This window comes from Silurus aristotelis (genome assembly GCF_946808225.1).
Source record: "Silurus aristotelis genome assembly, chromosome: 18".
Taxonomy (NCBI): domain Eukaryota; kingdom Metazoa; phylum Chordata; class Actinopteri; order Siluriformes; family Siluridae; genus Silurus; species Silurus aristotelis.
In genome coordinates this window covers 24,332,496-24,359,995 of record NC_139591.1, presented here as the reverse complement: position 1 = coordinate 24,359,995, position 27,500 = coordinate 24,332,496, and the positions used below count along the sequence as shown (strand labels likewise).

The 27,500-nt window shown below is 42.3% G+C and overlaps 2 protein-coding genes across 2 annotated transcripts in view; both read left to right on the top strand.

Annotated features, from left to right (window-relative positions):
* LOC310740613 (uncharacterized protein) overlaps positions 1-12,694 on the top strand; it is a gene marked incomplete at its 3' end in the record, with an annotated part of 50,202 nt that extends 37,508 nt beyond the window's left edge. Inside the window, exons 4-5 of the mRNA XM_083567479.1 lie at positions 6,712-6,792; positions 12,610-12,694. Of these exons, the coding sequence (XP_083423605.1) occupies positions 6,712-6,792; positions 12,610-12,694 (166 nt within the window). The remainder of the gene's footprint in view (positions 1-6,711; positions 6,793-12,609) is intronic.
* Positions 1-27,500, top strand: part of LOC310741295 (cytochrome c oxidase subunit 5B, mitochondrial-like) — a 195,660-nt gene that overhangs the window by 102,065 nt on the left and 66,095 nt on the right. The window lies entirely within an intron of this gene.

Here is a 27,500-nt window from a genome sequence, read left to right as displayed (position 1 = left end):
CTGAAATCCGGGCCCTTGTAAGTCGTGGTGTCCAAAAAATCCACCGAGAGCTGGCCGATGGAGGATTTCAGTTTTATGGATGGGTTATGGTTGTTAAGTGTTGTTAAAAACTCATCAAACTCCCTCTCTGTGTGTGTCCAAACTCCCCATATATCATCAAGATATCTAAAATAATAAAGAGGCCGTTTATGGCTTCGGGATAGGGCCGAGGTCTCCCATTCTGCCATAAATATGTTGGCGTAGGCCGGAGCAAACTTCTTCCCCATCGCTGTTCCCTTAATTTGAAGGAAGAATTCCCCATTGAAGTCAAAGTCGTTCCTCTTTAGATTTATTTCTAACAACTGGATGAGTTCTTTATCAGGCCTGGATTTGTCTGGGTATTTTTGAAAAATATTTTTTACGGCCTGTATTCCTTCCTGGATGTCGATATTTGTGTAAAGGCTGTCAATGTCCATAGTGAACAGGACAGCCTCTTGGGGAATTTCAAGTGCTTTAACTTTTTGAATGAAGTCATATGTGTCTTTTAAATAGCTAGGGTGGCCCGTGGAAAGGGGATTTAAATAAAAGTCCAGGAATTCGGCCGTATAGTACGTTTCGCTTCCGCAATCCGATACTATAGGCCTTCCTGGAGGAATTTCGTGGGGTTTGCTCCATTTGGCCGGATCTTTATGTATTTTAGGGAGCATGTAGAATCTCCTGCTCCTGGGCTCTGTGTCCCCCAAGAGATAGGACTTCTGTTTGGCATTTATGTGCTTTTTTGTATACAGGATCTGAACTATTTCTTTGACTAGGGGTACGGTGTCTGGATAAATGGGTTTGTCTAATTTTTTATAATAAGTTCTATCCTGTAATTGTCTGTACCCTTCCCACAGATATTGCTCACGGTCCATAATAACCGTTGCACTGCCCTTGTCAGCTGGTTTGATGATAATGTTTTGGTTATTTTTTAGTTCTTCAAGAGCACTGATTTCCTCAGGAGTGAGGTTACGTTGTTCCCAATATGGTCTGCAGTGTCTCTTGAAGGATCTAAGGTCTGTATCAAACAATGTGAGAAGTTCAGTGGGCAGTTTATCCATGGGTGGGACCCAGTCCGATTTAGGTGTGAAAGGTGGGGGAGTTTGATCTGTGTCATTTTGAAAATAAGATGCCAATTTTAGTCTTCGGTGGTATTGTTGCAGATCATACCGCATTTGCCTCCCGCTATATTGTCTGTTAATTTTCCATGCTGGAATAAAAGTTAGGCCTCTATTAAGCAGGCTGAATTGTGGGTGAGTGATTTTGGTTTTCTTGGCCAAAACAACCACATTTTTGTTCCCCTCCTGTGCATGCAGGCTTATGGGGAGGTTTAATTTAAATATTGAAGCCAATGTTCCAGCATTTTTCCGGCTGTACTCCCTGTCCAGTGAATATTGTCACTCTCCGTGTGGAACTCTGATCTGGGCAGGGCCGGAATATGATTCAGGTTGGCAGTGATGTAACCACTCAGGATGTTTAATTGTGTTTGCTCTTTTGTTGGGAGCGTTCCTGAAAAGTTTAGTTCCGGAACCCAAATCCGAGCAAGCGGGAATTTTTCTTTCGCCGCTCTTACTGCCGCCTGCATTTGTTTAATGGCAGTGTCTTTGGCGTTTTGAGTCCGACTGTTAATGCCCAGCGCTAAAATAAGATGCTCTACATCATTCGAGACCAAGATTTTATTTATCACGGCCTCCATGTGTCTGAACGTGGCCCCAGGATAGCTTTCTATTTGGAGGTCTGGGTTCTTAAAGGGGGGAATCCTGGAGAGATTGGAATCCCCAATAATCAGCCATTTTTTTCGGACAGTTAGTTTCCACTCAATCATCTTTCTGGAAGTGTTTATGTGCCTGTTTGGAACACCCTCACTGGAGTCACATGGTGTTGCAGAAGGCACCCTGAGCTCCACGTTAATACGGGCCTGTGTGGCTGTTCTAAGGCTGCCGATTTTGTCTGGGCTTAGGGTCACCCTTTGTGAGCTGCCGTCATTATTCTGTTCGCACTCTCCCTGATCCTCGATAATAACGAGTTCCTCTTCCAATCTAACACAGGGATTGGAACTCGGGTGAGGAGTGCGTTGTGCTTTTGGGGAGGAGGGAGGATCTAGCGTGATATCGGACTGACTGTCCGAATCCTCTTCCCTAAAAGGGGACCAATCGTTTGGTGGATCTGTCATGGTGGAAGTTGTTCTGGAAGATTTTGGTACTGGTTGGGTGGACAAATCTGGTAGGGAGTGTGCCTCGGCCTCAGCGTGCACAAAGACCTGCACCGCTATGGCACCGCCCGCTGTGTCAGGTGGTAGAGAAGAAGCAGCAAGGACATTTTGCGTCTCTGCTTCCTCTCTCGCTTCCTCCACCTCAGTAGTGGGTGTAGGGATCTTCCATTTGTCACCTATCAGTGTGTGAGCATCCTGTATTGATTTGTATCTCAGTCTTTTACCAATCCCACGTTTTGCCCATAACACAGCAGTGTTAAAGCATTCTTCCCAGCCCTGGGAAGGATAGTGCTGCAGCTTGGCCATTTCTTCCACCAATGTGTCCTCATAGTGGTTTTTAAGGATCAACATGGTGGTATAGGCCCAGTTTTTAGCATTGCCTTCTATAAGGGCTTGTGTTGTGGGATTTGGCAGAGCTGGTTTAATGACCTCGGATAGATTTTTCTCCATCTTGGTCAATGCAGGAGGTTGTTCATGGCTCACATTATTTTTGTGGTGTACCAGTTTAATTATTTTAAACAAGGTACGGGTTTTTGTAACAAAATCTGGGTCATCTGATTGCTTTTGAGCAACATTTTTTTGTCTCTGTTGTGTGCTCGTTTTTTGCTGTTGTGGACGAGTTGTCCATGATTGATTTGTTTTTTGTGGGATCCCTGTGACAGGTCCCCAACGGACCTGAGGTTCAAAAAATTGTGGTCTGAAAGACCGCTGATGTGATGCAGTACGGTAAGTATTTGGTGCCCTCGTGTGGCCTGAAAATTTAACTGCATTTGCATAGAAGAGGGCCCTTTGTTCCTGTGCATGACGTAGGTTCTGGTTATTGCCATATTTAACCACGTCTGCATAAGAGAATGGCCTCTCTCCTTGTGGATGGTGTCCCGTACGGTGGTGAGGACGGTGCATAGCTGTGTTTCGGACAGCACGCCTGCGTCCACGGGTGACAACCATCCAACCATCTCTGTCTGGCAGAATCATATTTTCCGAAAAGCTTTTCTTTTCTATTGCTTTTTAAACAAAATATTTATTTGGGATGTTTTTTGTGTATTGAAATAAAATAAAATACAGAACTGAAATCAAGAATCTTTGTTTTTTTTTTTTTTTTTTAATTTTTCAAAAATAATTCTCTCTGAGAATTTGAAAATAAAATCAAGCAGTTGCCTGATTTTAAATAAAAATAATAAAATGTGCTTTTGAAGAAATATTTTCCTGAAAATAAATTCTCTCTGAGAGCTTGAAAATAAACTGAGCAGTTGCCTCAGTTTAAATGAGAAAAATAAAATTAAATAAAACAAAATAGAAATATTCTCAAAATATTTTTTTCAAAAGATTCAAAAGAAAATGGAACAAGCCGTTGCAACGTTTCGGTTCCCTTAGAACCTTCTTCAGGCAGGCTTGTTCAGAGTATTTGCAAAAAATATTCTTTCTTTGAAAATAAAATAGATTCAGGATCAAAATAAAGCTTGAGTGTGTCTCTAATCGAGCTGGAAGAAGTGGGGAAGATTCAGTCCTCTGAGCAGCCTCTTATATAGTGTAAAGAGGCGGGTCCAATTCAAATGAGCCAATGAGAACCATTTCCCAGCTCAATTTCAAAAAGAAATAGTTCTCAGCCAATAGAATACACCTGTATTTCAGTGTATTGAGAAAAGGCATTTTTTGAAATTTGATGAGGATTAATGAATTAAATGAATTATTTAATAATAATTAAATTAATAATTAATGATTTAAAGAATTTTGCATGACCCTAGGTTTTTAACAGGCATGAGGCACGGGCCGGTTAGGGTTGGGGTTAAGGTTAGCGGTTAGGTTTAGGGTTAAGGTTAGGGTTAGGGTTAGGGTTAGGGTTAAGGTTAGCGGTTAGGTTTAGGGTTAAGGTTAGGATTAAGGGTTAGGGATAGAAATTGGGGGTTAGGATTTAGGATTAGGGTTAGAAATTAGGGTTAGGGATAGAAATTAGGGTTAAGGTTAGGTTTTAGGTTTAGGGCTAGAAATTAGGGTTAGGGTTAGGATTTAGGGTTAGGATTAGGATTTATGGTTAGGGCTAGAAATTAGAGTTAGGGTTAGAGTTAAGGGTTAAGGTTAGGTTTTAGGGTTAGGGTTAGAAATTAGGGTTAGGATTAGGATTTAGGGTTAGGGATAGAAATTAGGGTTAAGGTTAGATTTAGGGTTAGGGATAGAAATTAGGGTTAGGGTTAGGGATGGAAATTAGGGTTAAGGTTAGGTTTTAGAGTTAGGGATAGAAATTAGGGTTAGGGTTGGGGTTAGGTTTTAGGGATAGGATTTAGGGTTAGGGCTAGAAATTAGGATTAGGGTTAGGGATAGAAATTAGGGTTAAGGTTAGGTTTTAGGGTTAGGGTTAGGGATAGAAATTAGGGTTAAGTTTAGGGTTAGGGTTGGGGTTAGGTTTTGGGGTTAGGGTTAGAAGTTAGGGTTAGGTTTTAGGGTTAGGCCTAGAAATTAGGGTTAGGGTTAGGGATAGAAATAAAGGTTAGGTTTAGGGTTAGGGTTGGGTTTAGGTTTTGGGGTTAGGATTAGGATGTAGGGTTATGGTTAGAAATTAGGGTTAGGGATAGAAATTAGGGTTAAGGTTAGGATTAGGTTAAGGTTAGGGTTAGGGTTGTGGTTAGGGATACAGGGTTAGGGTTAGGGTTAGGGTTAGGGTTAAGGGTTAGGGTTAGGGTTAGGGATAGAAATTAGGGTTAAGGTTAGGTTTTAAAGAAAGGGATAGAAATTAGGGTTAGGGTTGGGGTTAGGTTTTAGGGATAGGACTTAGGGTTAGGGCTAGAAATTAGGATTAGGGTTAGGGATAGAAATTAGGGTTAAGGTTAGGTTTTAGGGTTAGGGTTAGGGACAGAAATTAGGGTTAAGGTTAGGTTTTAGGGTTAGGGTTAGGGATAGAAATTAGGGTTAAGTTCAGGGTTAGGGTTGGGGTTAGGTTTTGGGGTTAGGGTTAGAAGTTAGGGTTAGGTTTTAGGGTTAGGCCTAGAAATTAGGGTTAGGGTTAGGGATAGAAATAAAGGTTAAGGTTAGGTTTTAGGGTTAGGGATAGAAATTAGGGTTAGGTTTAGGGTTAGGGTTGGGTTTAGGTTTTGGGGTTAGGATTAGGATGTAGGGTTATGGTAAGAAATTAGGGTTAGGGATAGAAATTAGGGTTAAGGTTAGGATTAGGTTAAGGTTAGGGTTAGGGTTGTGGTTAGGGATACAATTCAGGGTTAGGGTTGAAAAGGCATTTTTTGAAATTTGATGAGGATTAATGAATTAAATGAATTATTTAATAATAATTAGATTAATAATTAATGAATTAAAGAATTTTGCATGACCCTAGGTTTTTAACAGGCATGAGGCACGGGCCGGTTAGGGTTGGGGTTAAGGTTAGCGGTTAGGTTTAGGGTTAAGGTTAGGATTAAGGGTTAGGGATAGAAATTGGGGGTTAGGGTTAGGATTAGGATTTAGGATTAGGGTTAGAAATTAGGGTTAGGGATAGAGATTAGGGTTAAGGTTAGGTTTTAGGGTTAGGGCTAGAAATTAGGGTAAGTGTTAGGATTTAGGGTTAGGATTAGGATTTATGGTTAGGGCTAGAAATTAGAGTTAGGGTTAGAGTTAAGGGTTAAGGTTAGGTTTTAGGGTTAGAAATTAGGGTTAGGATTAGGATTTAGGGTTAGGGATAGAAATTAGGGTTAAGGTTAGATTTAGGGTTAGGGATAGAAATTAGGGTTAGGGTTAGTGATGGAAATTAGGGTTAAGGTTAGGTTTTAGAGTTAGGGATAGAAATTAGGGTTAGGGTTGGGGTTAGGGTTTAGGGATAGGATTTAGGGTTAGGGCTAGAAATTAGGATTAGGGATAGAAATTAGGGTTAAGGTTAGGTTTTAGGGTTAGGGTTAGGGACAGAAATTAGGGTTAAGGTTAGGTTTTAGGGTTAGGGTTAGGGATAGAAATTAGGGTTAAGTTTAGGGTTAGGGTTGGGGTTAGGTTTTGGGGTTAGGGTTAGAAGTTAGGGTTAGGTTTTAGGGTTAGGCCTAGAAATTAGGGTTAGGGTTAGAGATAGAAATAAAGGTTAAGGTTAGGTTTTAGGGTTAGGGATAGAAATTAGGGTTAGGTTTAGGGTTAGGGTTGGGTTTAGGTTTTGGGGTTAGGATTAGGATGTAGGGTTATGGTTAGAAATTAGGGTTAGGGATAGAAATTAGGGTTAAGGTTAGGGTTAGGGTTGTGGTTAGGGATACAATTCAGGGTTAGGGTTAGGTTTTAGAATTAGGGTTAGGTTTAGGTTAAGGTTAGGGCTTAGGGTTAGGGATAGAAATTAGGGTTAGGATTTAGGGTTAGGGATAGAAATTAGGGTTAGGGTTAGGTTTAGAGTCAGAGGAAGGTGCTAACCTGTTTGCACAGGCCATCAATGCCCCCTAAGAATATTTTATTCACCTCTCATTGAGGCCTTGGGGATAAACAGTACTTAGTTTCTGAATCCAAATTCTCTCTGCTCTTTTCCTCAGGGGCACAGACCATTGTGGGTTTGCCTGTAGGACCATGACCCTGAGAGCTTCCCATCCATGCTCCCGGAAGTGTTTGACCAGGTAAGTATCCATTTGTTTTTCTTTTAATATGTTGTGTTTGTGTTGTGTCATCCTGATCAAGATAGTGTTGCCCGTCTCTCCAACATATTGGGCTCCACATTGATTACAGGAAATGAGGTAAACACAATTTTTGCTGTGCACTGTACTTGAGCGATGAGTGGTGAAGACTTCCTTGGTAAATCTGTTTTGAATGTGTTGTTTTTGTTCCAGGTATTGTCCCTGATGTTTAGGTTTTCCCTGCTGGAGAGGATTGAGTTTGGCCCTGACCAAATAGTCTTGCAGGTTTTTGCTTTTCCTGAAAGCTGCAATGACTTTGTGGTCTCTGAATCTTGGTGTTTGTCCCAATATTTGCATAAAATTGGACCTTATCTCCCTGATGAGCTTCACAGAGACAGAGGAATATGTCAGGACGAGCGGCACGCTGGTGCCTTCCGCCCGGGTTCCTATTGTGAGGTAGGATTTAAAAATCCTTCTCAAAAAGGACCTTTTATAACCTCTGTTCCTGAGTGCTCTAAAGAGGATTCGTGTCGCTTCCACGAAGTCCCGTTCTCGGGTACATATGCGACGAAACCTCAGGAGTTGTGATTTCACCAGGCCAGAGTAAGTGTGTTTAGGGTGAAAGCTCTCCTTGTGCAGTAGAGCGTGTGTGTCTGTTTCCTTAAAAAATACCTTGATGTCCAATTTGTGTGTGGAACTAAAATCCGGGCCTTTGTATGTCGTGGTGTCCAAAAAATCCACCGAGAGCTGACTAATGGAGGATTTCAGTTTTATGGATGGGTTGTGGTTGTTAAGTGTTGTCAGAAATTCTTCAAACTCCCTCTCTGTGTGTGTCCAAACTCCCCAAATATCATCAAGATATCTAAAATAATAAAGAGGCCGTTTATGGCTTCGGGATAGGGCCGAGGTCTCCCATTCTGCCATAAATATGTTGGCGTAGGCCGGAGCAAACTTCTTCCCCATCGCTGTTCCCTTAATCTGAAGGAAGAATTCCCCATTGAACTCAAAGTCGTTCCTTTTTAGATTTATTTCTAATAATTGGATGAGTTCTTTATCAGGCCTGGATTTGTCTGGGTATTTTTTAAAGATATTTTTTACGGCCTGTATTCCTTCCTGGATGTCGATATTTGTGTAAAGGCTGTCAATGTCCATAGTGAACAGGACAGCCTCTTGGGGAATTTCAAGTCCTTTAACTTTTTGAATGAAGTCATATGTGTCTCTTAAATAGCTAGGGTGGCCCGTGGAAAGGGGATTTAAATAAAAGTCCAGGAATTCGGCCGTATAGTACGTTTCGCTTCCGCAATCCGACACTATAGGCCTTCCTGGAGGAATTTCGTGGGGTTTGCTCCATTTGGCCGGATCCTTGTGTATTTTAGGGAGCATGTAGAATCTCCTGCTCCTGGGCTCTGTGTCACCCAAGAGATAGGACTTCTGTTTGGCATTTATATGCTTTTTTGTATACAGGATCTGAACTATTTCTTTGACTAGGGGTACGGTGTCTGGATAGATGGGTTTGTCTAATTTTTTGTAATAATTTTTATCCTGTAATTGTCTGTTTCCCTCCCATAGATATTGTTCACGGTCCATAATAACCGTTGCACTGCCCTTGTCAGCCGGCTTGATAACGATGTTTTGGTTGCCCTTTAACTCCTCAAGCGCACTGATTTCCTCAGGAGTGAGGTTAAGTTGTTCCCAACATGGTCTGCAGTGTCTCTTGAAGGATCCAAGGTCTGTATCAAACAAGGTGAGAAGCTCAGTGGGCAGTTTATCCATGGGTGGGACCCAGTCTGATTTAGGTGTGAAAGGTGGGGGAGTTTGATCTTTGTCATTTTGAAAATAAGATGCCAATTTTAGTCTTCGGTGGTATTGTTGCAGATCATATCGCATTTGCTTCCTGTTATATTGTTTACTGATTTTCCATGCTGGAATAAAGGTTAGGCCTCTATTAAGCAGGCTGAATTGTGGGTGAGTGATTTTGTTTTTTTTGGCTAAAACAACCACATTTTTGTTCCCCTCCTGTGTATGTAGGCTTATGGGGAGATTTAATTTAAATGTTGAAGCCAATGTTCCAGCATTTTTCCGGCTGTATTCACTGTCCAATGAATATTGTCACTTTCAGTGTGGAATTCTGATCTGGGCAGGGCCGGAATATGATTTAGGTTGGCCGTGATGTAACCACTCAGGATGTTAAGTTGTGTTTGCTCCTTTGTTGGAAGCATCCCCGAATAGTTCAGTTCCGGAACCCAAATCTGCGCAACCGGGAATTTTTCTTTCGCCGCTCTTACCGCCGCCTGCATTTGTTTAATGGCAGTGTCTTTGGCGTTTTGAGTCCGACTGTTGATGCCCAGTGCTAAAATAAGGTGCTCAACATCATTGGAGACCGGGATTTTGTTTATCACGGCCTCCATGTGTCTGAACGTGGCCCCCGGATAGCTTTCTATTTGGAGGTCTGGGTTCTTAAAGGGGGGAATCCTGGAGAGGTTGGAATCCCCAATGACCAGGTATTTCTTACGGACAGTCAGTTTCCACTCTATCATTTTTCTGGGTGTGTTTATGTGCCTATTTGGAACACCCTCACTGGAGTCACATGGTGTTGCAGAAGGCACCTTGAGCTCCATATTAATACGGGCCTGTGTGGCTGTTCTAAGGCTGCCGATTTTGTCTGGGCTTAGGGTCACCCTTTGTGAGCTGCCGTCATTATTCTGCTCGCACTCTCCCTGGTCCTCGATAATAACGAGTTCCTCTTCCCATCTAACACAGGGATTGGAACTCGGGCAAGGAGTGCGTTGTGCTTTTGGGGAGGCAGGAGGATCTGGGGCGATTTCGGACTGACTGTCCGAATCTTCTTCCCTATAAGGCGACCAATCGTTTGGTGGATCTGTCATGGTGGAAGTGGTTCTGGAAGATATTGGTTCTGGTTGGGTGGACAGATCTGGTAGGGAGTGTGCCTCGGCCTCGGCATGCACCGAGGCCTGCACCGCGATGGCACCGTCAGCTGCTTCAGGTGATAGAGAAGAAGCAGCAGGGACACTTTGCGTCTCTGCTTCCTCTCTCGCCTCCTCCACATCAGCAGTGGGTGTAGGGATCTTATATTTGTCCCCTATCAGTGTGTGAGTATCCTGTATTGATCTATACCTCAGTCTTTTACCAATCCCTCGTTTTGCCCATAACACAGCAGTGTTAAAACATTCTTCCCAGCCCCGGGAAGGATAGTGCTGCAGCTTGGCAATTTCTTCCACCAATGTGTCCTCATAATGGTTTTTAAGGATCAACATGGTGGTATAGGCCCAGTTTTTAGCATTACCATCTATAAGGGCTTGTGTTGTGGGGTTTGGCAGAGCTGGTTTGATGACCTCAGATAGATTTTTCTCCATCTTGGTCAATGCAGGAGGTTGTTCTTGGCTCACATTGTTTTTGTGATGCACCAGTTTAATAATTTTAAACATGGTACGGGTTTTTATGACAAAATCCGGGTCATCTGATTGCTTTTGAACCACATTTTGTCTCTGCCGTGTGTGCTTTTTTTGGTGTTGTGGACGAGTTGCCCATGTTTGATTTGGTTTTTGTGTAATCATTGTGACAGGTCCCCAATGGACCTGAGGTTCAAAAAATTGTGGTCTGAAAGACCGCTGACGTGATGCAGTACGGTAAGTATTTGGTGCCCTCGTGTGGCCTGAAAATTTTACTGCATTTGCATAGGAGAGGGCCCTTTGTCCCTGTGCATGACGTAGGTTTTGGTTATTGCCATATTTAACCACATCTGCATAAGAGAATGACCTCTCTCCTTGTGAATGGTGTCCCGTATGGTGGTGAGGACGGTGCATAGGTGTGTTTTGGACAGCACGCCTGCGTCCACGGGTGACAACCATCCAACCATCTCTGTCTGGCAGAATCATTTTTTCAAAAGGCTTTTCTATTGCGTTTTAAACAAAATATTTACTTGGAATGCTTTTGTGTATTGAAATAAAATGAAATAGAACTGAAATCAAGGATCTTTGTTTTTTTTAATTTTTCAAAAATAATTCTCTCTGAGAATTTGAAAATCAAATCAAGCAGTTGCCTGATTTTAAATAAAAATAATAAAATGTGCTTTCAAAGAAATATTTTCCTGAAAAACAAATTCTCTCTGAGAGCTTGAAAATAAACTGAGCAGTTGCCTCAGTTTAAATGAGGAAAATATAATATAATAAAATAAAACAAAATAGAAATATTCTCAAAAGAAATGTTTTTTTTCAAAAGATTCAAATAAAAATGGAACAAGCCGTTGCAACGTTTCGGTTCCTTTAGAACCTTCTTCAGGCAGGCTTGTTCAGAGTATTTGCAAAAAATATTCTTTCTTTGAAAATAAAATAGATTCAGGATCAAAATAAAGCTTGAGTGTGTCTCTAATCGAGCTGGAAGAAGTGGGGAAGATTCAGTCCTCTGAGCAGCCTCTTATATAGTGTAAAGGGGCGGGTCCAATTCAAATGAGCCAATGAGAACCATTTCCCAACTCAATTTCAAAAAGAAATAGTTCTCAGCCAATAGAATACACCTGTATTTCAGTGTATTGAGAAAAGGCATTTTTTGAAATTTGATGAGGATTAATGAATTAAATGAATTATTTAATAATAATTAGATTAATAATTAATGAATTAAAGAATTTTGCATGACCCTAGGTTTTTAACAGGCATGAGGCACGGGCCGGTTAGGGTTGGGGTTAAGGTTAGCGGTTAGGTTTAGGGTTAAGGTTAGGATTAAGGGTTAGGGATAGAAATTGGGGGTTAGGGTTAGGATTAGGATTTAGGATTAGGGTTAGAAATTAGGGTTAGGGATAGAGATTAGGGTTAAGGTTAGGTTTTAGGGTTAGGGCTAGAAATTAGGGTAAGTGTTAGGATTTAGGGTTAGGATTAGGATTTATGGTTAGGGCTAGAAATTAGAGTTAGGGTTAGAGTTAAGGGTTAAGGTTAGGTTTTAGGGTTAGAAATTAGGGTTAGGATTAGGATTTAGGGTTAGGGATAGAAATTAGGGTTAAGGTTAGATTTAGGGTTAGGGATAGAAATTAGGGTTAGGGTTAGTGATGGAAATTAGGGTTAAGGTTAGGTTTTAGAGTTAGGGATAGAAATTAGGGTTAGGGTTGGGGTTAGGGTTTAGGGATAGGATTTAGGGTTAGGGCTAGAAATTAGGATTAGGGATAGAAATTAGGGTTAAGGTTAGGTTTTAGGGTTAGGGTTAGGGACAGAAATTAGGGTTAAGGTTAGGTTTTAGGGTTAGGGTTAGGGATAGAAATTAGGGTTAAGTTTAGGGTTAGGGTTGGGGTTAGGTTTTGGGGTTAGGGTTAGAAGTTAGGGTTAGGTTTTAGGGTTAGGCCTAGAAATTAGGGTTAGGGTTAGAGATAGAAATAAAGGTTAAGGTTAGGTTTTAGGGTTAGGGATAGAAATTAGGGTTAGGTTTAGGGTTAGGGTTGGGTTTAGGTTTTGGGGTTAGGATTAGGATGTAGGGTTATGGTTAGAAATTAGGGTTAGGGATAGAAATTAGGGTTAAGGTTAGGGTTAGGGTTGTGGTTAGGGATACAATTCAGGGTTAGGGTTAGGTTTTAGAATTAGGGTTAGGTTTAGGTTAAGGTTAGGGCTTAGGGTTAGGGATAGAAATTAGGGTTAGGATTTAGGGTTAGGGATAGAAATTAGGGTTAGGGTTAGGTTTAGAGTCAGAGGAAGGTGCTAACCTGTTTGCACAGGCCATCAATGCCCCCTAAGAATATTTTATTCACCTCTCATTGAGGCCTTGGGGATAAACAGTACTTAGTTTCTGAATCCAAATTCTCTCTGCTCTTTTCCTCAGGGGCACAGACCATTGTGGGTTTGCCTGTAGGACCATGACCCTGAGAGCTTCCCATCCATGCTCCCGGAAGTGTTTGACCAGGTAAGTATCCATTTGTTTTTCTTTTAATATGTTGTGTTTGTGTTGTGTCATCCTGATTAAGATAGTGTTGCCCGTCTCTCCAACATATTGGGCTCCACATTGATTACAGGAAATGAGGTAAACACAATTTTTGCTGTGCACTGTACTTGAGCGATGAGTGGTGAAGACTTCCTTGGTAAATCTGTTTTGAATGTGTTGTTTTTGTTCCAGGTATTGTCCCTGATGTTTAGGTTTTCCCTGCTGGAGAGGATTGAGTTTGGCCCTGACCAAATAGTCTTGCAGGTTTTTGCTTTTCCTGAAAGCTGCAATGACTTTGTGGTCTCTGAATCTTGGTGTTTGTCCCAATATTTGCATAAAATTGGACCTTATCTCCCTGATGAGCTTCACAGAGACAGAGGAATATGTCAGGACGAGCGGCACGCTGGTGCCTTCCGCCCGGGTTCCTATTGTGAGGTAGGATTTAAAAATCCTTCTCAAAAAGGACCTTTTATAACCTCTGTTCCTGAGTGCTCTAAAGAGGATTCGTGTCGCTTCCACGAAGTCCCGTTCTCGGGTACATATGCGACGAAACCTCAGGAGTTGTGATTTCACCAGGCCAGAGTAAGTGTGTTTAGGGTGAAAGCTCTCCTTGTGCAGTAGAGCGTGTGTGTCTGTTTCCTTAAAAAATACCTTGATGTCCAATTTGTGTGTGGAACTAAAATCCGGGCCTTTGTATGTCGTGGTGTCCAAAAAATCCACCGAGAGCTGACTAATGGAGGATTTCAGTTTTATGGATGGGTTGTGGTTGTTAAGTGTTGTCAGAAATTCTTCAAACTCCCTCTCTGTGTGTGTCCAAACTCCCCAAATATCATCAAGATATCTAAAATAATAAAGAGGCCGTTTATGGCTTCGGGATAGGGCCGAGGTCTCCCATTCTGCCATAAATATGTTGGCGTAGGCCGGAGCAAACTTCTTCCCCATCGCTGTTCCCTTAATCTGAAGGAAGAATTCCCCATTGAACTCAAAGTCGTTCCTTTTTAGATTTATTTCTAATAATTGGATGAGTTCTTTATCAGGCCTGGATTTGTCTGGGTATTTTTTAAAGATATTTTTTACGGCCTGTATTCCTTCCTGGATGTCGATATTTGTGTAAAGGCTGTCAATGTCCATAGTGAACAGGACAGCCTCTTGGGGAATTTCAAGTCCTTTAACTTTTTGAATGAAGTCATATGTGTCTCTTAAATAGCTAGGGTGGCCCGTGGAAAGGGGATTTAAATAAAAGTCCAGGAATTCGGCCGTATAGTACGTTTCGCTTCCGCAATCCGACACTATAGGCCTTCCTGGAGGAATTTCGTGGGGTTTGCTCCATTTGGCCGGATCCTTGTGTATTTTAGGGAGCATGTAGAATCTCCTGCTCCTGGGCTCTGTGTCACCCAAGAGATAGGACTTCTGTTTGGCATTTATATGCTTTTTTGTATACAGGATCTGAACTATTTCTTTGACTAGGGGTACGGTGTCTGGATAGATGGGTTTGTCTAATTTTTTGTAATAATTTTTATCCTGTAATTGTCTGTTTCCCTCCCATAGATATTGTTCACGGTCCATAATAACCGTTGCACTGCCCTTGTCAGCCGGCTTGATAACGATGTTTTGGTTGCCCTTTAACTCCTCAAGCGCACTGATTTCCTCAGGAGTGAGGTTAAGTTGTTCCCAACATGGTCTGCAGTGTCTCTTGAAGGATCCAAGGTCTGTATCAAACAAGGTGAGAAGCTCAGTGGGCAGTTTATCCATGGGTGGGACCCAGTCTGATTTAGGTGTGAAAGGTGGGGGAGTTTGATCTTTGTCATTTTGAAAATAAGATGCCAATTTTAGTCTTCGGTGGTATTGTTGCAGATCATATCGCATTTGCTTCCTGTTATATTGTTTACTGATTTTCCATGCTGGAATAAAGGTTAGGCCTCTATTAAGCAGGCTGAATTGTGGGTGAGTGATTTTGTTTTTTTTGGCTAAAACAACCACATTTTTGTTCCCCTCCTGTGTATGTAGGCTTATGGGGAGATTTAATTTAAATGTTGAAGCCAATGTTCCAGCATTTTTCCGGCTGTATTCACTGTCCAATGAATATTGTCACTTTCAGTGTGGAATTCTGATCTGGGCAGGGCCGGAATATGATTTAGGTTGGCCGTGATGTAACCACTCAGGATGTTAAGTTGTGTTTGCTCCTTTGTTGGAAGCATCCCCGAATAGTTCAGTTCCGGAACCCAAATCTGCGCAACCGGGAATTTTTCTTTCGCCGCTCTTACCGCCGCCTGCATTTGTTTAATGGCAGTGTCTTTGGCGTTTTGAGTCCGACTGTTGATGCCCAGTGCTAAAATAAGGTGCTCAACATCATTGGAGACCGGGATTTTGTTTATCACGGCCTCCATGTGTCTGAACGTGGCCCCCGGATAGCTTTCTATTTGGAGGTCTGGGTTCTTAAAGGGGGGAATCCTGGAGAGGTTGGAATCCCCAATGACCAGGTATTTCTTACGGACAGTCAGTTTCCACTCTATCATTTTTCTGGGTGTGTTTATGTGCCTATTTGGAACACCCTCACTGGAGTCACATGGTGTTGCAGAAGGCACCTTGAGCTCCATATTAATACGGGCCTGTGTGGCTGTTCTAAGGCTGCCGATTTTGTCTGGGCTTAGGGTCACCCTTTGTGAGCTGCCGTCATTATTCTGCTCGCACTCTCCCTGGTCCTCGATAATAACGAGTTCCTCTTCCCATCTAACACAGGGATTGGAACTCGGGCAAGGAGTGCGTTGTGCTTTTGGGGAGGCAGGAGGATCTGGGGCGATTTCGGACTGACTGTCCGAATCTTCTTCCCTATAAGGCGACCAATCGTTTGGTGGATCTGTCATGGTGGAAGTGGTTCTGGAAGATATTGGTTCTGGTTGGGTGGACAGATCTGGTAGGGAGTGTGCCTCGGCCTCGGCATGCACCGAGGCCTGCACCGCGATGGCACCGTCAGCTGCTTCAGGTGATAGAGAAGAAGCAGCAGGGACACTTTGCGTCTCTGCTTCCTCTCTCGCCTCCTCCACATCAGCAGTGGGTGTAGGGATCTTATATTTGTCCCCTATCAGTGTGTGAGTATCCTGTATTGATCTATACCTCAGTCTTTTACCAATCCCTCGTTTTGCCCATAACACAGCAGTGTTAAAACATTCTTCCCAGCCCCGGGAAGGATAGTGCTGCAGCTTGGCAATTTCTTCCACCAATGTGTCCTCATAATGGTTTTTAAGGATCAACATGGTGGTATAGGCCCAGTTTTTAGCATTACCATCTATAAGGGCTTGTGTTGTGGGGTTTGGCAGAGCTGGTTTGATGACCTCAGATAGATTTTTCTCCATCTTGGTCAATGCAGGAGGTTGTTCTTGGCTCACATTGTTTTTGTGATGCACCAGTTTAATAATTTTAAACATGGTACGGGTTTTTATGACAAAATCCGGGTCATCTGATTGCTTTTGAACCACATTTTGTCTCTGCCGTGTGTGCTTTTTTTGGTGTTGTGGACGAGTTGCCCATGTTTGATTTGGTTTTTGTGTAATCATTGTGACAGGTCCCCAATGGACCTGAGGTTCAAAAAATTGTGGTCTGAAAGACCGCTGACGTGATGCAGTACGGTAAGTATTTGGTGCCCTCGTGTGGCCTGAAAATTTTACTGCATTTGCATAGGAGAGGGCCCTTTGTCCCTGTGCATGACGTAGGTTTTGGTTATTGCCATATTTAACCACATCTGCATAAGAGAATGACCTCTCTCCTTGTGAATGGTGTCCCGTATGGTGGTGAGGACGGTGCATAGGTGTGTTTTGGACAGCACGCCTGCGTCCACGGGTGACAACCATCCAACCATCTCTGTCTGGCAGAATCATTTTTTCAAAAGGCTTTTCTATTGCGTTTTAAACAAAATATTTACTTGGAATGCTTTTGTGTATTGAAATAAAATGAAATAGAACTGAAATCAAGGATCTTTGTTTTTTTTAATTTTTCAAAAATAATTCTCTCTGAGAATTTGAAAATCAAATCAAGCAGTTGCCTGATTTTAAATAAAAATAATAAAATGTGCTTTCAAAGAAATATTTTCCTGAAAAACAAATTCTCTCTGAGAGCTTGAAAATAAACTGAGCAGTTGCCTCAGTTTAAATGAGGAAAATATAATATAATAAAATAAAACAAAATAGAAATATTCTCAAAAGAAATGTTTTTTTTCAAAAGATTCAAATAAAAATGGAACAAGCCGTTGCAACGTTTCGGTTCCTTTAGAACCTTCTTCAGGCAGGCTTGTTCAGAGTATTTGCAAAAAATATTCTTTCTTTGAAAATAAAATAGATTCAGGATCAAAATAAAGCTTGAGTGTGTCTCTAATCGAGCTGGAAGAAGTGGGGAAGATTCAGTCCTCTGAGCAGCCTCTTATATAGTGTAAAGGGGCGGGTCCAATTCAAATGAGCCAATGAGAACCATTTCCCAACTCAATTTCAAAAAGAAATAGTTCTCAGCCAATAGAATACACCTGTATTTCAGTGTATTGAGAAAAGGCATTTTTTGAAATTTGATGAGGATTAATGAATTAAATGAATTATTTAATAATAATTAGATTAATAATTAATGAATTAAAGAATTTTGCATGACCCTAGGTTTTTAACAGGCATGAGGCACGGGCCGGTTAGGGTTGGGGTTAAGGTTAGCGGTTAGGTTTAGGGTTAAGGTTAGGATTAAGGGTTAGGGATAGAAATTGGGGGTTAGGGTTAGGATTAGGATTTAGGATTAGGGTTAGAAATTAGGGTTAGGGATAGAGATTAGGGTTAAGGTTAGGTTTTAGGGTTAGGGCTAGAAATTAGGGTAAGTGTTAGGATTTAGGGTTAGGATTAGGATTTATGGTTAGGGCTAGAAATTAGAGTTAGGGTTAGAGTTAAGGGTTAAGGTTAGGTTTTAGGGTTAGAAATTAGGGTTAGGATTAGGATTTAGGGTTAGGGATAGAAATTAGGGTTAAGGTTAGATTTAGGGTTAGGGATAGAAATTAGGGTTAGGGTTAGTGATGGAAATTAGGGTTAAGGTTAGGTTTTAGAGTTAGGGATAGAAATTAGGGTTAGGGTTGGGGTTAGGGTTTAGGGATAGGATTTAGGGTTAGGGCTAGAAATTAGGATTAGGGATAGAAATTAGGGTTAAGGTTAGGTTTTAGGGTTAGGGTTAGGGACAGAAATTAGGGTTAAGGTTAGGTTTTAGGGTTAGGGTTAGGGATAGAAATTAGGGTTAAGTTTAGGGTTAGGGTTGGGGTTAGGTTTTGGGGTTAGGGTTAGAAGTTAGGGTTAGGTTTTAGGGTTAGGCCTAGAAATTAGGGTTAGGGTTAGAGATAGAAATAAAGGTTAAGGTTAGGTTTTAGGGTTAGGGATAGAAATTAGGGTTAGGTTTAGGGTTAGGGTTGGGTTTAGGTTTTGGGGTTAGGATTAGGATGTAGGGTTATGGTTAGAAATTAGGGTTAGGGATAGAAATTAGGGTTAAGGTTAGGGTTAGGGTTGTGGTTAGGGATACAATTCAGGGTTAGGGTTAGGTTTTAGAATTAGGGTTAGGTTTAGGTTAAGGTTAGGGCTTAGGGTTAGGGATAGAAATTAGGGTTAGGATTTAGGGTTAGGGATAGAAATTAGGGTTAGGGTTAGGTTTAGAGTCAGAGGAAGGTGCTAACCTGTTTGCACAGGCCATCAATGCCCCCTAAGAATATTTTATTCACCTCTCATTGAGGCCTTGGGGATAAACAGTACTTAGTTTCTGAATCCAAATTCTCTCTGCTCTTTTCCTCAGGGGCACAGACCATTGTGGGTTTGCCTGTAGGACCATGACCCTGAGAGCTTCCCATCCATGCTCCCGGAAGTGTTTGACCAGGTAAGTATCCATTTGTTTTTCTTTTAATATGTTGTGTTTGTGTTGTGTCATCCTGATCAAGATAGTGTTGCCCGTCTCTCCAACATATTGGGCTCCAGATTGATTACAGGAAATGAGGTAAACACAATTTTTGCTGTGCACTGTACTTGAGCGATGAGTGGTGAAGACTTCCTTGGTAAATCTGTTTTGAATGTGTTGTTTTTGTTCCAGGTATTGTCCCTGATGTTTAGGTTTTCCCTGCTGGAGAGGATTGAGTTTGGCCCTGACCAAATAGTCTTGCAGGTTTTTGCTTTTCCTGAAAGCTGCAATGACTTTGTGGTCTCTGAATCTTGGTGTTTGTCCCAATATTTGCATAAAATTGGACCTTATCTCCCTGATGAGCTTCACAGAGACAGAGGAATATGTCAGGACGAGCGGCACGCTGGTGCCTTCCGCCCGGGTTCCTATTGTGAGGTAGGATTTAAAAATCCTTCTCAAAAAGGACCTTTTATAACCTCTGTTCCTGAGTGCTCTAAAGAGGATTCGTGTCGCTTCCACGAAGTCCCGTTCTCGGGTACATATGCGACGAAACCTCAGGAGTTGTGATTTCACCAGGCCAGAGTAAGTGTGTTTAGGGTGAAAGCTCTCCTTGTGCAGTAGAGCGTGTGTGTCTGTTTCCTTAAAAAATACCTTGATGTCCAATTTGTGTGTGGAACTAAAATCCGGGCCTTTGTATGTCGTGGTGTCCAAAAAATCCACCGAGAGCTGACTAATGGAGGATTTCAGTTTTATGGATGGGTTGTGGTTGTTAAGTGTTGTCAGAAATTCTTCAAACTCCCTCTCTGTGTGTGTCCAAACTCCCCAAATATCATCAAGATATCTAAAATAATAAAGAGGCCGTTTATGGCTTCGGGATAGGGCCGAGGTCTCCCATTCTGCCATAAATATGTTGGCGTAGGCCGGAGCAAACTTCTTCCCCATCGCTGTTCCCTTAATCTGAAGGAAGAATTCCCCATTGAACTCAAAGTCGTTCCTTTTTAGATTTATTTCTAATAATTGGATGAGTTCTTTATCAGGCCTGGATTTGTCTGGGTATTTTTTAAAGATATTTTTTACGGCCTGTATTCCTTCCTGGATGTCGATATTTGTGTAAAGGCTGTCAATGTCCATAGTGAACAGGACAGCCTCTTGGGGAATTTCAAGTCCTTTAACTTTTTGAATGAAGTCATATGTGTCTCTTAAATAGCTAGGGTGGCCCGTGGAAAGGGGATTTAAATAAAAGTCCAGGAATTCGGCCGTATAGTACGTTTCGCTTCCGCAATCCGACACTATAGGCCTTCCTGGAGGAATTTCGTGGGGTTTGCTCCATTTGGCCGGATCCTTGTGTATTTTAGGGAGCATGTAGAATCTCCTGCTCCTGGGCTCTGTGTCACCCAAGAGATAGGACTTCTGTTTGGCATTTATATGCTTTTTTGTATACAGGATCTGAACTATTTCTTTGACTAGGGGTACGGTGTCTGGATAGATGGGTTTGTCTAATTTTTTGTAATAATTTTTATCCTGTAATTGTCTGTTTCCCTCCCATAGATATTGTTCACGGTCCATAATAACCGTTGCACTGCCCTTGTCAGCCGGCTTGATAACGATGTTTTGGTTGCCCTTTAACTCCTCAAGCGCACTGATTTCCTCAGGAGTGAGGTTAAGTTGTTCCCAACATGGTCTGCAGTGTCTCTTGAAGGATCCAAGGTCTGTATCAAACAAGGTGAGAAGCTCAGTGGGCAGTTTATCCATGGGTGGGACCCAGTCTGATTTAGGTGTGAAAGGTGGGGGAGTTTGATCTTTGTCATTTTGAAAATAAGATGCCAATTTTAGTCTTCGGTGGTATTGTTGCAGATCATATCGCATTTGCTTCCTGTTATATTGTTTACTGATTTTCCATGCTGGAATAAAGGTTAGGCCTCTATTAAGCAGGCTGAATTGTGGGTGAGTGATTTTGTTTTTTTTGGCTAAAACAACCACATTTTTGTTCCCCTCCTGTGTATGTAGGCTTATGGGGAGATTTAATTTAAATGTTGAAGCCAATGTTCCAGCATTTTTCCGGCTGTATTCACTGTCCAATGAATATTGTCACTTTCAGTGTGGAATTCTGATCTGGGCAGGGCCGGAATATGATTTAGGTTGGCCGTGATGTAACCACTCAGGATGTTAAGTTGTGTTTGCTCCTTTGTTGGAAGCATCCCCGAATAGTTCAGTTCCGGAACCCAAATCTGCGCAACCGGGAATTTTTCTTTCGCCGCTCTTACCGCCGCCTGCATTTGTTTAATGGCAGTGTCTTTGGCGTTTTGAGTCCGACTGTTGATGCCCAGTGCTAAAATAAGGTGCTCAACATCATTGGAGACCGGGATTTTGTTTATCACGGCCTCCATGTGTCTGAACGTGGCCCCCGGATAGCTTTCTATTTGGAGGTCTGGGTTCTTAAAGGGGGGAATCCTGGAGAGGTTGGAATCCCCAATGACCAGGTATTTCTTACGGACAGTCAGTTTCCACTCTATCATTTTTCTGGGTGTGTTTATGTGCCTATTTGGAACACCCTCACTGGAGTCACATGGTGTTGCAGAAGGCACCTTGAGCTCCATATTAATACGGGCCTGTGTGGCTGTTCTAAGGCTGCCGATTTTGTCTGGGCTTAGGGTCACCCTTTGTGAGCTGCCGTCATTATTCTGCTCGCACTCTCCCTGGTCCTCGATAATAACGAGTTCCTCTTCCCATCTAACACAGGGATTGGAACTCGGGCAAGGAGTGCGTTGTGCTTTTGGGGAGGCAGGAGGATCTGGGGCGATTTCGGACTGACTGTCCGAATCTTCTTCCCTATAAGGCGACCAATCGTTTGGTGGATCTGTCATGGTGGAAGTGGTTCTGGAAGATATTGGTTCTGGTTGGGTGGACAGATCTGGTAGGGAGTGTGCCTCGGCCTCGGCATGCACCGAGGCCTGCACCGCGATGGCACCGTCAGCTGCTTCAGGTGATAGAGAAGAAGCAGCAGGGACACTTTGCGTCTCTGCTTCCTCTCTCGCCTCCTCCACATCAGCAGTGGGTGTAGGGATCTTATATTTGTCCCCTATCAGTGTGTGAGTATCCTGTATTGATCTATACCTCAGTCTTTTACCAATCCCTCGTTTTGCCCATAACACAGCAGTGTTAAAACATTCTTCCCAGCCCCGGGAAGGATAGTGCTGCAGCTTGGCAATTTCTTCCACCAATGTGTCCTCATAATGGTTTTTAAGGATCAACATGGTGGTATAGGCCCAGTTTTTAGCATTACCATCTATAAGGGCTTGTGTTGTGGGGTTTGGCAGAGCTGGTTTGATGACCTCAGATAGATTTTTCTCCATCTTGGTCAATGCAGGAGGTTGTTCTTGGCTCACATTGTTTTTGTGATGCACCAGTTTAATAATTTTAAACATGGTACGGGTTTTTATGACAAAATCCGGGTCATCTGATTGCTTTTGAACCACATTTTGTCTCTGCCGTGTGTGCTTTTTTTGGTGTTGTGGACGAGTTGCCCATGTTTGATTTGGTTTTTGTGTAATCATTGTGACAGGTCCCCAATGGACCTGAGGTTCAAAAAATTGTGGTCTGAAAGACCGCTGACGTGATGCAGTACGGTAAGTATTTGGTGCCCTCGTGTGGCCTGAAAATTTTACTGCATTTGCATAGGAGAGGGCCCTTTGTCCCTGTGCATGACGTAGGTTTTGGTTATTGCCATATTTAACCACATCTGCATAAGAGAATGACCTCTCTCCTTGTGAATGGTGTCCCGTATGGTGGTGAGGACGGTGCATAGGTGTGTTTTGGACAGCACGCCTGCGTCCACGGGTGACAACCATCCAACCATCTCTGTCTGGCAGAATCATTTTTTCAAAAGGCTTTTCTATTGCGTTTTAAACAAAATATTTACTTGGAATGCTTTTGTGTATTGAAATAAAATGAAATAGAACTGAAATCAAGGATCTTTGTTTTTTTTAATTTTTCAAAAATAATTCTCTCTGAGAATTTGAAAATCAAATCAAGCAGTTGCCTGATTTTAAATAAAAATAATAAAATGTGCTTTCAAAGAAATATTTTCCTGAAAAACAAATTCTCTCTGAGAGCTTGAAAATAAACTGAGCAGTTGCCTCAGTTTAAATGAGGAAAATATAATATAATAAAATAAAACAAAATAGAAATATTCTCAAAAGAAATGTTTTTTTTCAAAAGATTCAAATAAAAATGGAACAAGCCGTTGCAACGTTTCGGTTCCTTTAGAACCTTCTTCAGGCAGGCTTGTTCAGAGTATTTGCAAAAAATATTCTTTCTTTGAAAATAAAATAGATTCAGGATCAAAATAAAGCTTGAGTGTGTCTCTAATCGAGCTGGAAGAAGTGGGGAAGATTCAGTCCTCTGAGCAGCCTCTTATATAGTGTAAAGGGGCGGGTCCAATTCAAATGAGCCAATGAGAACCATTTCCCAACTCAATTTCAAAAAGAAATAGTTCTCAGCCAATAGAATACACCTGTATTTCAGTGTATTGAGAAAAGGCATTTTTTGAAATTTGATGAGGATTAATGAATTAAATGAATTATTTAATAATAATTAGATTAATAATTAATGAATTAAAGAATTTTGCATGACCCTAGGTTTTTAACAGGCATGAGGCACGGGCCGGTTAGGGTTGGGGTTAAGGTTAGCGGTTAGGTTTAGGGTTAAGGTTAGGATTAAGGGTTAGGGATAGAAATTGGGGGTTAGGGTTAGGATTAGGATTTAGGATTAGGGTTAGAAATTAGGGTTAGGGATAGAGATTAGGGTTAAGGTTAGGTTTTAGGGTTAGGGCTAGAAATTAGGGTAAGTGTTAGGATTTAGGGTTAGGATTAGGATTTATGGTTAGGGCTAGAAATTAGAGTTAGGGTTAGAGTTAAGGGTTAAGGTTAGGTTTTAGGGTTAGAAATTAGGGTTAGGATTAGGATTTAGGGTTAGGGATAGAAATTAGGGTTAAGGTTAGATTTAGGGTTAGGGATAGAAATTAGGGTTAGGGTTAGTGATGGAAATTAGGGTTAAGGTTAGGTTTTAGAGTTAGGGATAGAAATTAGGGTTAGGGTTGGGGTTAGGGTTTAGGGATAGGATTTAGGGTTAGGGCTAGAAATTAGGATTAGGGATAGAAATTAGGGTTAAGGTTAGGTTTTAGGGTTAGGGTTAGGGACAGAAATTAGGGTTAAGGTTAGGTTTTAGGGTTAGGGTTAGGGATAGAAATTAGGGTTAAGTTTAGGGTTAGGGTTGGGGTTAGGTTTTGGGGTTAGGGTTAGAAGTTAGGGTTAGGTTTTAGGGTTAGGCCTAGAAATTAGGGTTAGGGTTAGAGATAGAAATAAAGGTTAAGGTTAGGTTTTAGGGTTAGGGATAGAAATTAGGGTTAGGTTTAGGGTTAGGGTTGGGTTTAGGTTTTGGGGTTAGGATTAGGATGTAGGGTTATGGTTAGAAATTAGGGTTAGGGATAGAAATTAGGGTTAAGGTTAGGGTTAGGGTTGTGGTTAGGGATACAATTCAGGGTTAGGGTTAGGTTTTAGAATTAGGGTTAGGTTTAGGTTAAGGTTAGGGCTTAGGGTTAGGGATAGAAATTAGGGTTAGGATTTAGGGTTAGGGATAGAAATTAGGGTTAGGGTTAGGTTTAGAGTCAGAGGAAGGTGCTAACCTGTTTGCACAGGCCATCAATGCCCCCTAAGAATATTTTATTCACCTCTCATTGAGGCCTTGGGGATAAACAGTACTTAGTTTCTGAATCCAAATTCTCTCTGCTCTTTTCCTCAGGGGCACAGACCATTGTGGGTTTGCCTGTAGGACCATGACCCTGAGAGCTTCCCATCCATGCTCCCGGAAGTGTTTGACCAGGTAAGTATCCATTTGTTTTTCTTTTAATATGTTGTGTTTGTGTTGTGTCATCCTGATCAAGATAGTGTTGCCCGTCTCTCCAACATATTGGGCTCCACATTGATTACAGGAAATGAGGTAAACACAATTTTTGCTGTGCACTGTACTTGAGCGATGAGTGGTGAAGACTTCCTTGGTAAATCTGTTTTGAATGTGTTGTTTTTGTTCCAGGTATTGTCCCTGATGTTTAGGTTTTCCCTGCTGGAGAGGATTGAGTTTGGCCCTGACCAAATAGTCTTGCAGGTTTTTGCTTTTCCTGAAAGCTGCAATGACTTTGTGGTCTCTGAATCTTGGTGTTTGTCCCAATATTTGCATAAAATTGGACCTTATCTCCCTGATGAGCTTCACAGAGACAGAGGAATATGTCAGGACGAGCGGCACGCTGGTGCCTTCCGCCCGGGTTCCTATTGTGAGGTAGGATTTAAAAATCCTTCTCAAAAAGGACCTTTTATAACCTCTGTTCCTGAGTGCTCTAAAGAGGATTCGTGTCGCTTCCACGAAGTCCCGTTCTCGGGTACATATGCGACGAAACCTCAGGAGTTGTGATTTCACCAGGCCAGAGTAAGTGTGTTTAGGGTGAAAGCTCTCCTTGTGCAGTAGAGCGTGTGTGTCTGTTTCCTTAAAAAATACCTTGATGTCCAATTTGTGTGTGGAACTAAAATCCGGGCCTTTGTATGTCGTGGTGTCCAAAAAATCCACCGAGAGCTGACTAATGGAGGATTTCAGTTTTATGGATGGGTTGTGGTTGTTAAGTGTTGTCAGAAATTCTTCAAACTCCCTCTCTGTGTGTGTCCAAACTCCCCAAATATCATCAAGATATCTAAAATAATAAAGAGGCCGTTTATGGCTTCGGGATAGGGCCGAGGTCTCCCATTCTGCCATAAATATGTTGGCGTAGGCCGGAGCAAACTTCTTCCCCATCGCTGTTCCCTTAATCTGAAGGAAGAATTCCCCATTGAACTCAAAGTCGTTCCTTTTTAGATTTATTTCTAATAATTGGATGAGTTCTTTATCAGGCCTGGATTTGTCTGGGTATTTTTTAAAGATATTTTTTACGGCCTGTATTCCTTCCTGGATGTCGATATTTGTGTAAAGGCTGTCAATGTCCATAGTGAACAGGACAGCCTCTTGGGGAATTTCAAGTCCTTTAACTTTTTGAATGAAGTCATATGTGTCTCTTAAATAGCTAGGGTGGCCCGTGGAAAGGGGATTTAAATAAAAGTCCAGGAATTCGGCCGTATAGTACGTTTCGCTTCCGCAATCCGACACTATAGGCCTTCCTGGAGGAATTTCGTGGGGTTTGCTCCATTTGGCCGGATCCTTGTGTATTTTAGGGAGCATGTAGAATCTCCTGCTCCTGGGCTCTGTGTCACCCAAGAGATAGGACTTCTGTTTGGCATTTATATGCTTTTTTGTATACAGGATCTGAACTATTTCTTTGACTAGGGGTACGGTGTCTGGATAGATGGGTTTGTCTAATTTTTTGTAATAATTTTTATCCTGTAATTGTCTGTTTCCCTCCCATAGATATTGTTCACGGTCCATAATAACCGTTGCACTGCCCTTGTCAGCCGGCTTGATAACGATGTTTTGGTTGCCCTTTAACTCCTCAAGCGCACTGATTTCCTCAGGAGTGAGGTTAAGTTGTTCCCAACATGGTCTGCAGTGTCTCTTGAAGGATCCAAGGTCTGTATCAAACAAGGTGAGAAGCTCAGTGGGCAGTTTATCCATGGGTGGGACCCAGTCTGATTTAGGTGTGAAAGGTGGGGGAGTTTGATCTTTGTCATTTTGAAAATAAGATGCCAATTTTAGTCTTCGGTGGTATTGTTGCAGATCATATCGCATTTGCTTCCTGTTATATTGTTTACTGATTTTCCATGCTGGAATAAAGGTTAGGCCTCTATTAAGCAGGCTGAATTGTGGGTGAGTGATTTTGTTTTTTTTGGCTAAAACAACCACATTTTTGTTCCCCTCCTGTGTATGTAGGCTTATGGGGAGATTTAATTTAAATGTTGAAGCCAATGTTCCAGCATTTTTCCGGCTGTATTCACTGTCCAATGAATATTGTCACTTTCAGTGTGGAATTCTGATCTGGGCAGGGCCGGAATATGATTTAGGTTGGCCGTGATGTAACCACTCAGGATGTTAAGTTGTGTTTGCTCCTTTGTTGGAAGCATCCCCGAATAGTTCAGTTCCGGAACCCAAATCTGCGCAACCGGGAATTTTTCTTTCGCCGCTCTTACCGCCGCCTGCATTTGTTTAATGGCAGTGTCTTTGGCGTTTTGAGTCCGACTGTTGATGCCCAGTGCTAAAATAAGGTGCTCAACATCATTGGAGACCGGGATTTTGTTTATCACGGCCTCCATGTGTCTGAACGTGGCCCCCGGATAGCTTTCTATTTGGAGGTCTGGGTTCTTAAAGGGGGGAATCCTGGAGAGGTTGGAATCCCCAATGACCAGGTATTTCTTACGGACAGTCAGTTTCCACTCTATCATTTTTCTGGGTGTGTTTATGTGCCTATTTGGAACACCCTCACTGGAGTCACATGGTGTTGCAGAAGGCACCTTGAGCTCCATATTAATACGGGCCTGTGTGGCTGTTCTAAGGCTGCCGATTTTGTCTGGGCTTAGGGTCACCCTTTGTGAGCTGCCGTCATTATTCTGCTCGCACTCTCCCTGGTCCTCGATAATAACGAGTTCCTCTTCCCATCTAACACAGGGATTGGAACTCGGGCAAGGAGTGCGTTGTGCTTTTGGGGAGGCAGGAGGATCTGGGGCGATTTCGGACTGACTGTCCGAATCTTCTTCCCTATAAGGCGACCAATCGTTTGGTGGATCTGTCATGGTGGAAGTGGTTCTGGAAGATATTGGTTCTGGTTGGGTGGACAGATCTGGTAGGGAGTGTGCCTCGGCCTCGGCATGCACCGAGGCCTGCACCGCGATGGCACCGTCAGCTGCTTCAGGTGATAGAGAAGA